The sequence below is a fragment of the Euprymna scolopes genome, chromosome 37 (assembly GCF_053919585.1).
Source record: "Euprymna scolopes isolate OS-2025 chromosome 37, ASM5391958v1, whole genome shotgun sequence".
NCBI lineage: Eukaryota > Metazoa > Mollusca > Cephalopoda > Sepiida > Sepiolidae > Euprymna > Euprymna scolopes.
Genome location: NC_136518.1, coordinates 2,732,116 through 2,743,624, shown reverse-complemented (window position 1 = coordinate 2,743,624; position 11,509 = coordinate 2,732,116). Strand labels below are relative to the sequence as shown.

At 32.1% G+C, this 11,509-nt stretch overlaps 1 protein-coding gene across 1 annotated transcript; it reads left to right on the top strand.

The window, feature by feature from the left end:
- The first annotated feature begins 6,926 nt into the window (after window positions 1-6,926).
- Window positions 6,927-10,164, top strand: LOC145260979 (uncharacterized). The gene has a single exon (XM_080119112.1). The coding sequence runs from the start codon at window positions 6,988-6,990 to the stop codon at window positions 9,670-9,672; it is 2,685 nt and encodes an 894-aa protein (XP_079975238.1). The 5' UTR covers window positions 6,927-6,987; the 3' UTR covers window positions 9,673-10,164.
- Window positions 10,165-11,509: the final 1,345 nt, after the last annotated feature.

Here is an 11,509-nt window from a genome sequence, read left to right as displayed (position 1 = left end):
AATGCTTGAAATTGTCGAACTGAACATGGAAACAATTGTAACGTAAATTGAAATACACTTTTTGTTGCCACCAACACCTTGTTTTGAAGTCTTGTTTTTGCTTACACAGTATATTAATGGTCAATTATAAAATTTGATAATTTTGTAACTTACTCTTTAAGTCAACCATTTTTGGCTTAAAACTCATTGGTATATGGCAATTTACTGAATTTCACGAACTCAGTATAATTACATATACGTCTCTCTCTCTCTCTCTCTCTCTCTCTCTCTCTATATATATATATATATATATATATATATATATATATATTTAAAATTGGTATATTTAGGCAACAATTTTTCATTCAATCAAATATTAAATGCAACGGAAACACTTTACTTTATGATTCTTGTTTTAATTTTTCAATTTTCCGTATAATCTTTTTCTGCATCGAAATCAAAAATATTAATAAAACACCTAAAGATGATTCGTGGACGAATCGAAAGCGCTCGTGACAGCAACAACTATGGATTAATATTTTTGATTTCGATATAAAAAAGGTTATACGGAAACTCGAAAAATTAAAAAAAAAAAAAAAAAAAAAAGAATCATAACGCAAAGTGTCTCCGTTGCATTTAATAATGTTTGTAATATATATATATATATATATATATATATATATATATATATATATATATATATATATGGTATATATATATAATATAATATATATATATATATATATATATGGTATATATATATAATATATATAATATATATATATACATATGGTATATATATATATATATATATATATATACATATGGTATATATAATATATATATATAATATATATATACATATGGTATATATATATAATATATATATATAATATATATATACATATGGTATATATATATATAATATATATATACCATATATATATACCATATATATATATATATATATATATATATATATATATATATATATATATATATATATACAACATATGTATGAAATAATTGTTCCTTCCAAAGAACAAATAATTTACCGCACGTACATGGCGCTGGCTGATGCAACGTTTACAAATGACTAAGTAAGACTTATTCTTTAGAGGAAATCAAAAAAATTTGAATGTGCGCGAGCCTTTTCTAGTCTCACACAAAAACACGCGTTCACATTTCAAGCTATATTACTTGTCATATACATACGCGCACACAAACATACGCGCCCACGTCCGCACACGTACATATATTCACGTTCGCGTACATACACTCGCATTCACGTATACACACACACACACACACACACACACACACACGCTAACGTACGCGCTTACACGCACGCATGGACAACGTCACTTCCCCTTTCAAAGGAAATCCACACATGCGCAAAAGACCACTGGAAACGACTATAAAAGCAGGAGACAAGCTGTTTCCAGCCATTTTCAGACCAGCCTCCTAGCTGGGCGGTCTACAGACCGACAGCGTACTTCACACCACTTGCTACTATGTGGGACAAAAAGCCAACAGACAGTACGTACACTTTATACGCTTTCTATCTCCATGAACTGGACTGACATTCTCACTCTATCTCCCCTTCGGCTTTTGGTCCATCAACACAGACATGTGCGCGACTCTCTACTGAGCTTAATCCTCTCTTTCTACAGGCCGGCTTGCCACTTCGCGTTTCTCTATTGCATTCCCCTTTCCTTCCATGCACGTAGTCGTCAACGGCCGAATGAACACGTGCACACCCAACACTTTCTTTTCTCAACAGAAAATAAACAACATGTTTATTTTATTCCAGCATTTGAGTTCTTTGTTTCCTTCATTCAATTCGTTTCATTATTTTTTTTCTTGTAGCGAGTTAGGGTATGTATATCCTGGTCCGCAACAAATATAGCATACTGTTTACATTAGGTACGGGGAAAAATGGCGGGCAAAAATAGGAAGACCTAGTTCTGAAAGCCGAATTATCATAATTTTTTTTGTAGGTTTTCGACCACTTTTTGATTGTATTTGAAAGATTAGAGACTAAAGTTAATTTCCTTAAGGAAAAAAAAATATTTGTACACGTGAAAAAAGTTATGAAAATGTTTTCACGGCGAGCTAACCATTAATTCAGCTAAATTTTGAAGTTAAATAAATTCATTGTAAAAATCCTTTAAAAGATAAATATTAGTTTTCTGGGTCTATTTTAGAGATAATTAGTAAAGTCCTAAGATATTGAATTTAAAAAAAAACAAAAAAACACCTTGTTTATACAAAATATAGCTTAATTAGCCCTCAAAAAGCAAGTAATTATGCCGTTCGGCAAAACGCAACCGATGTTTGTAAGCACGAATATACAGAAGCCTAAAATTTCAACCAATCAAAACGCTGGTTCGAACTGAAGTCATGATAGTAAAAGGAGGTAGGGGTGTCAGATTTCTTTTTTTGTTTTTTTTTTCCAAGACGTGCATCCATACCTTCCTATTCTGAACGTTTGTATCAATTTTTATCATTTTTTAATTTAATTATTTTTTATGTTCCTGTTTTTAAATTTTTTAAAATCATTCTTCGAGATTATATAAAAATTATGTTACACCGAAAGTTTCACATTCTTGCGAGCTAGGGAATTATTAAAATCTTGAATATAAAAATTATGCGAGATCTGTAATTAAAAAAAGCGGGCCCCAACTCTAATTAGGCCCCGTTTCTTAGGCCTGCATTTTTTTTTTCGTATTTTTGCTATTATAATTTTTCGTGTGGCAATATTAAATAAACAATGCTTAATTCAATGGTAATATCGGTAGTTCAAGAAATTCATTTTTCTTAGAGTTATATCGAATTCATTAATACGGACTCTAGAGCTTTTTTCGTAATGTTCCTGTAAAAATTATTTTATATTTTTTTATCGCTACAAATTACAATGCTTTATTTATATAAAAAAAAAAAATAAATAAATTCTTACGTTTTTTATTTACTACTGAAAACCATAACTTTAGTAAAGGTAGATTTTGTTTAACCAAAATGATATATTTCCACTTAGACTTAAATAAAAAATAACTAGTTCATTATATTCCGCAATCATTATTTGATAAATACTGAAAATTTCATTAAAATTGGTTAATTCCTGGATATTTGGTGAATTTTTAAGTAAAGGGAGGGGTCAAAATGTTTATTCATTTTGCCCGTACCTAATTTACATTGTTTTTCTCAATTTTGTCCCTTAATTTTGGACGTTCCTATTTTGAAAATAAATAATTGTTATAATTCTTTTTCTATCCTTTGCAAATGATTCAAATTTTAGTATGTTATTATGGATGATAACGACTACCAGTTGTCAAAATTTCAGCTTTTCACAGTTGTTATCTCTAACAAATATTGGGTTTTAAAATTTTGTCCCTTAGTTTTGGCCGTTCCTATTTTGAAAATAAATAAATTGTTATAATTCTTTTTCTATCCTTTTCAAATGATTCAAATTTTAGTATGTTATTATAGATGATAACGACTACCAGTTGTCAAAATTTCAGCTTTTCACAGTTGTTATCTCTAACAAATATTGGGTTTTAAAATTTTGTCCCTTAGTTTTGGACGTTCCTATTTTGGAAATAAATAAATTGTTATAATTCTTTTTCTATCCTTTGCAAATGATTCAAATTTTAGTATGTTATTATGGATGATAACGACTACCAGTTGTCAAAATTTCAGCTTTTCACAGTTGTTATCTCTAACAAATATTGGGTTTTAAAATTTTGTCCCTTAGTTTTGGACGTTCCTATTTTGAAAATAAATAAATTGTTATAATTCTTTTTCTATCCTTTTCAAATGATTCAAATTTTAGTATGTTATTATGGATGATAACGACTACCAGTTGTCAAAATTTCAGCTTTTCACAGTTGTTATCTCTAACAAATATTGGGTTTTAAAATTTTGTCCCTTAGTTTTGGATGCCACTGTATATGAAATAGTTTACCTTTCATAGGACGGGTCATGTACAACACATTTAAAATGATTTCACCTACCCTCGGATAGGTAATGTAAATACATATATGATACAGTTTAACGTACTTTCGACAGGTATTTTACAACTTATATGAATAACTTCTCTTTCCACCGCGTTATTTTAAATTATTATTCGGGTTATCTTATGTTTCGGTTGTATTTCTGACATCATGAAAAAAAAAAAAAGAAAAGAAAAGGAAATGAAAATCGGGTACTTGTACAGTTTAATCAAGACATTAAAAAATGAAAATATCGAAAAAAAGTTTAAATTGTACGTATCCGTTTTGAACTGAAGATCTCCGAAAAAAAAATTTCATTTAATTGGATCGAGTAGGCTCTTTTTTTTTCTTTTCTTTTTTTTTTTTTTTTACAGCGTTGAAGGCAGCCATCTGGGAATCTTTTCTTAATTTTTGTTTGGAGTTTAGAAACGCCAAAGGGAGATAACTCCAGTTAAGGCGCCGACACTCCCTCCCCATCTTTAATACCAGCTTTTCTTCCTAAAAATCGAACCTTTTGCTCGGTATCATAACAAATTGTTTTTTCGCTGTAAAACAAAAACTACTTGATGAAATTTAATGAAATTTTTTTCCCGGATAACTCCATTCCATAACGGATACGTACAATTTAAACTTTTTTTCGATATTTTAATTTTTTAATGTCTTGATTAAACTGTACAAGTACCAAAATGGCGTCTCTATTTTCGGCGATAAACTGTAGAAGTACCGTAGTTTTTTTTTTAATTTTTTTAGAAAAATTTATTATTATTATTATTATTATTATTATTATTATTATTATTATTATTATAAAAAAAAAATCAAATTTTACTCAGAAGGGGAAAGAGTAGCGACGAGAGTTAAATCAGGGGCAGACAATCGATTTTCGACACTTGTACAGTTTAATCAAGACATTAAAAATGAAAATATCGAAAAAAGTTTAAATTGTTATGGAATGAAGTTTCTCCGAAAAAAAAAAATTCACTTAATTTCATCAAGTAGTTTTTTTTGTTTTTTTGTTTTTTTTACAGCGAAAAACAATTTGTTATGATACCGAGCAAAATGTTCGATGTTTAGGAAGAAAAGCTAGTATTAAAGATGAGGAGGGAGTGTCGGCGCCTTAACTGGAGTTATCTCCCTTTGGCGTTTCTAAACTCCAAACAAAAAGTAAGAAAAGTGTCGGCGCTTTGCATGGAGTTATCTTCCCGTGGCGTGTTCTAAACTCCAAACAAAAATGTAAAAAAATTCCAAGATGGCTGACTTCAACGCGTTCTCATAAAAACCTGTTTTTCCGCTGTAAAAAAAAAAAAAAAAAAAAAAAAAAAAACTCGATCAAATTAAGTGAAATTTTTTTTCGGAGATCTTCAGTGCAAAACGAATACGTACAATATAACCTTTTTTTCGATATTTTCATTTTTTTATGTCTTGACTAAACTGTACAAGGGCCTTTTTTTTTTTTTAAATAATAATAATAATAATAATAATAATAATAATAATAATAATAAAAAAATAAAAAATAAAAAATAAAAAAATAAAAAAAAATTTTTTTTAACTACGGTACTTCTACAGTTTATCGACGAAAATGGAGACGCCATATTTTTTCGCGCACCTGCTGAGGGAAAAATCAGAATTTTAAACTATGGCCGAAGTCTGAAATAAATAAATAAAAAAAAATTAAACTAGATATTAATTACTTCCGGAAAGTACTACGAAAAAAAGTAAATAAAGAAAGTGAAAAAGAACATATATCCGTAATTGTTTAATTGGAAATGTTTCGATTTAATTAATGAAAACGAAAAAGTTTTTTATTACATTTTCCCCCCAAACAAGGCACATTCCACATTGCCACTTTGGTAACATCTACTGGGGGTTACTCTGTGGGGGTTTAGGCAGCAAGATGTCTGTTCACGTTACACTTGAACTTCTGCACATCAGTACAGTTGGGGAAGCAGGGACCTAGAATGGAATTCCAACGTCTAGCGGTTCTGGGGAAGAAACTACTAGAGTAGAAAGATCTTTTACATCTAGGGATCTCTACTGTGTGGGGATGGGATTTAGCTGCCTGTCGGGTTTGTCGAGGGTGCTTACATCATGGGGGCACAAGTGCTTGCAGTTCGTCGGAGCATTCTCCATTAAAATACTTGTAGAACAAGCAGAGGGATGCAACATTTCATCGATGGGAAAGAAGCTGAAGCTTAGATGACAGTTCAGGGCCTATCAGATTGGCGACTCTCTTAAAAAAATAACAACAGAAAATAAAAAACAAAAAATGAAAATGAAATTCATGATTGTCTAAACTGGGCGAGCGCCATTTGAAATTCAAAACATTTATTGTATAAAAAAAATTATCAAAATATAATTGTAAAAACATTTATTGAAAATTTTGTGTAAGAAAATATTATTTTATTAAAACAATTTTATAATGAAAGCAACATTGGATTTTTATAAAATAATCTTTTTTTTTTTTTTTTTTTTTTCGAACAAATAATTTTCATGAAATATTTATTTTTAATTAAAGTAACTTTGGAGGGTCAACAAATTAATGTAAATGCAACCGAAAAAATATCATTTTTTTTTTAATTTATTTCTAACTTCGGCTATAGTTTAAATTACTGATTTCTCCCTCGGCAGGTGCGCGAAAAAATGGTGTCTCCATTTTCGGCGATAAACTGTAGAAGTACTAAAACTACTTGATCAAATTACGTGATTTTCGGAATATTTCATCTTCATTCCGTGACTGTTACGTACATCATACAGATGTTTCTGTATTTTCTTTACTTTTAATTGCCGCCATAAGTGCCCAATCTGAGTATGCACCATATTTTATTATGCAGTATTAGTAGGCCACGCGACATTAGTGGAACGGCCTTCTACTTATGATGGCCATAGTTGTATACAATCACCAAATAAAATAAGGAATAATAATAAATAAACACCACCAAACATTACACCGTTCGAGTCATGAAGCAAGGGGAAGTAATCATGTCTCGCCAGACCAATCCGATTGGAGTTGGCTATTGTCATGGCAGTCTTAAACTCAGTTGACAAATTCTATCGGGCCATCATTGAAGAGGTCCTTCTCGAATGCCGTGAGCTTTTCTTGGACGACGAAGTCGACGAAGCTGTCCTCGCTGAACTCAAGCAGATGTGGGAGCGTAAAATAAAACAGGCGAAGGTTTTCGAGTTTTCAAATCTGAAGCCCGCCAACAACTCTTTCAACATTGGCAGTTATGGAATTATCTCGTCTTCAAGAAACGTCGGATGCCCGGAAATCCTTGTACCTTCAATTCACTTGACAGGACCCCGTGGCGACGGTTCGAACCCCTGCACACCAACGGCCACAATTGCTTTGCCGTATGGACTCTACCAGCAACAAATCTCCGCCCTTAACAACGCCGGGATATCCTTACAACCAAGTGGAAACGGTCAGTTTTTGGCCTTTTTACGTCCGGACCAGCCGCGCTTGCAGTCTTTAACTATACCACAAAATCGTCAAACTTCCGGTAAGGGTATCTCTATTGCTGTTTCTACCCCTTCTGTGGCTCCGGTCAGGCCAGAACTTGCAAACTTAAACTCAAACACGGTCAAACAACCTAACCAGGTGCCCACAACTTCTGTTCTAACGAAAACGGTACCGGAATTAAATAAACAGAAACCCCTACCTGCGCAAAGCGCTGTTAATAATGGTTCTAACGGGAATATTGCTGTTAAAGTTACCAAAAGCACCTGTTCACAACCTTCGTTAAATATTAGTAACAATAATAATGGCGGAGGTTCTGTTACTAATGAAACCAACAACCATAACGGTACTAATGTCACTGCTAGTTGCAATACAAAGATTGCCGAAACGGCAAATTCTATAAATATTTCAGACCATAACAAAAATAATAAGATGCCTTATAACATAAAAAATATTCCAAATAATAGCAATACCAACCCAAACTGTCTAAATACTGGTGGAGGTCTCCTGTCTTATACTATTAATAAAACTAACAGTAATTCTGTAATTAATAATACTGCAACTACAGCAGTAACTACAAACACCACGCTTGCTTCTTTTAACACTGCTCAAACTACTCAACCACCTTTAAACACGTATCTGACAAACACAAACTGCAGCCAGAATACGCAAATGTATAACAACGGGGTCTATTATAACAACCAGCCTCCTGGGCCACAGTTAAACAATTACGAAAGCCAACCAGACAACAATAGCTATTCTGGTGTGTACGATGATAGTGTTTATCGGACTGGAGTGGCGTTCGGTGTTACCAAGCAGCCGGAATCTTTGGATGACTACATGGATACCCTTTATGGTTCCAATAATGGCGCTTCATACGGTTATGTGAACCCACAGCCGAGTCATGTCAGTGCGGACCGGAACATCATCACGGATTTCGATTCTGCTGTCAATGCGATCGGTAGTTTGGTCACGAATTATTCAGCTCCTTCCGACAGCTACAACAACAACAACAACACCTCTTTGTTTGGCCAACCTTCGACCAGCAATGACAGACGACATCCTTTAGACGGGGAGGTTATGCACGGACAGACGAGTCGGTTCAGTGAGGAAGACATGCAGACGATAGAAGAAATATTGCAACTTGATGGTGCCGGAGATGAATACGGATTTAAAAAAGGTCTAAAATCGATCCCACGGCAACAGGCAATGATCCGCAGGTTTTCATTGGAGACACGTCAAACTGAGGTAAAAAATCTTATAGCTTACAAAATAACCAGTCCTCAAATCTGCGAAACGAAATATACAAGTGTTCCTCAAAATACGAACGCAAATAAAAACGGCAGTTTTAACGATGGAAACAATTTTTGTGGAAAGCAATTTTCGTTTGAACGTTTGAAGATGCGAAATATTTTAAAAGGACATTCTTTGAGAGAAGATAATGCTTTGAATGAACCAAACCATTCCATCAAAGATACGTTTGCTTTATCTATGTTCGCTGATAGTTCCGCTTTGGATTTTAATTCTACCCTGAATAAAGATGATAAAAACTATAAGTTAGAAACAGAAATTCAAGAATTTGGTTCTTTGTTTAAAAATAAAACGCCACACTTTCGTACACGTTGCGTTTCTAAACCGACTCCCACATTTGCATTAAATCGATTTGAAAATTTGTCGGGTGTTACTGGGGATAAACATCTCGAAATAACACCTGTTTTTTTGCCCGCAGATTTGAATTCTACCAATTCTGTCTGTGATTCCCGGCAGTCCGTTTTAACAACAAAAGACGTTCCTCCTATGCGAAAGCAAAGTTTTTCCAAACCGCGAACAATTGTTTCCCAAAAAACAAAAGTAAAAGAATCGGGACCTTTTCTTCGCGCTTCTATCCGTCATCAGTTTGACGGCGAGGATGCCGGTTCCTCGTCGTCGTCTGACGATAACATCAACACCAATGATGCCCCAAGCGATGACGAAGACGATGATGAGGATGATGATGCTGATGAATGTGAGGAGGCCACTGAAGATGCCGAAGATTCTGCCATCGAGTCGGAACCTCTCAACTCCGCCGACGACGACAGCGATATAGACATTTGCGCCATGTTTGAGTCTGACAATATTGTCGTCTGCCAGTTCGAAAAAATCTCCCGAAACAAGAATAAATGGAAGTTTCATTTAAAAGATGGAATTATGAATCTCTACGGGCGCGATCTGATCTTCTCAAAGTCCGTGGGTGAGGCCGAATGGTAAAATTCTTTTCTCTCAGACCAGAAAAGAAAGTTTTTGACTGTTTATTTTATTTTCATATTTATTTATTTTTATATTTGTTTTGGGTAAATTTTTACTTTCTTTCCGCCTTAACATTAACTTTTTTAAAATGACGACTTTTATATTTTCGAGTATGCTGAAAACGAATATCATATTTAGATTTTGCGCAAACAAGTAGTTTTCTTGACATAAAGACATTTTATTCCAATACAATACTTAATAAATGTCAGTGTCTTTCGTCATTCTTAACATGGGGATATTTTGTGACACACATGCGCATTAATACTTTTCGGGTAGGGGGAAAATATGGCCACTAATAAACACGTATTGATTTACATTGGATAATAAATGTCTTAATATCCAGAAAACTACTTGTTTGCACCAAATTTAAATGTGATATTCGTTTTCAGCATACCGGAAAATCTTTAAAAATTGTCATTTTTAAGATGAGTATTGAGGTGGAAAAAAGTAAAAAATAGCTTTTTTGTTTTATATTTTTATCTTTAATTTGATTTTATATATATGTTTTGTTTTTTATATATGTTTTGTTTTTATATTTGTTTTGTTTTTATTTTTGTTTTGTTTTTATTTTTGTTTTGTTTTTATTTTTGTTTTGTTTTGTTTTTATTTGTTTTGTTTTGTTTTTATTTGTTTTGTTTTGTTTTTATTTGTTTTGTTTTTTTATACTTTTGTTTTTATTTGTTTTGTTTTTATATTTTTGTTTTTATTTGTTTTGTTTTTTATATTTTTGTTTTTATTTGTTTTGTTTTTATATTTTCGTTTTTATTTGTTTTGTTTTTTATATTTTCGTTTTTATTTGTTTTGTTTTTTATATTTTTGTTTTATATATTTCTGTTATATTTTTTTGTTTTTATATTTTGTTTTATACTTATTTTTGTTTTTATATTTTGTTTTATACTTATTTTTGTTTCTATATTTTGTTTTATACTTATTTTTGTTTTTATATTTTTTAATATTTTGTTTTTTTATTTGATACTCATGTAGAATATAAATGCTATTTGCTTTCGGTAGGATTTGAAAATCAAATTCAATTCAATGCTGCAATAATAACGTTATTTAGAAAGCCATTCTTAACATGGGTATGGTGTTTTGTAACTATTCTGTACTTACACCTAACAATTTAATAAACAAATATATCATAAAAATTGAATTTAAGTTGGAAAAAATATCGCGGTAACACACATAAGCACCCAAAAAAAACTTATCCAGGTAGGTAGAAGAGCAACTTTTCTTGCCTTTAGCAGTATTTTATTTTATTTATTTATCTATTTTTTTTTTTGTATATGGTTGGGGACAACGATAGTACCATGCTGTTCTTTCGTTTGGAATCCCCAGAACCGCCACAAAAGTCGTAAATACAAAAAAAAAAAAAAAAAAAAAAAAGACAGGAGAAACCGGAGGGGTGGGGAGAAAGGTATTTTTAAAACTTTGGTAAGTTTTTATGATGTGACTCCAGCGTTGTTTAACCCCTAACAAAATTGAAAATATACTTTTTTTTTACGTTTAAACGACCTTTATAAATAATATGAAAGAAGAAATATTGGAAAAAAATAAAATAAATTTTAGCATTTTTAGAGTGGGGGATCACTTCTTGGCCACCTAGCGTTCAACGAGACATGTCACCCCTGGCATTTTTGAAAGTTTTGTGATCGAGCGGGGGGTGGTCAGCAAAAAATGAACAAATCCAATTTTTTTGGCGGGACTGGAGGGAGAGAATTACATTTGAGACTTGGAGCTATGAGAATGATGCGCTTTCACAAACTTTTGCGTCCGATATGAAGGGTCGGTTCCAAATGAA

What these genes read in the sequence shown, in the direction of transcription:
- LOC145260979 (XM_080119112.1), top strand. Translation starts at nt 6,988, where the DNA reads ATGGCAGTCTTAAACTCAGTTGACAAATTCTATCGGGCCATCATTGAA.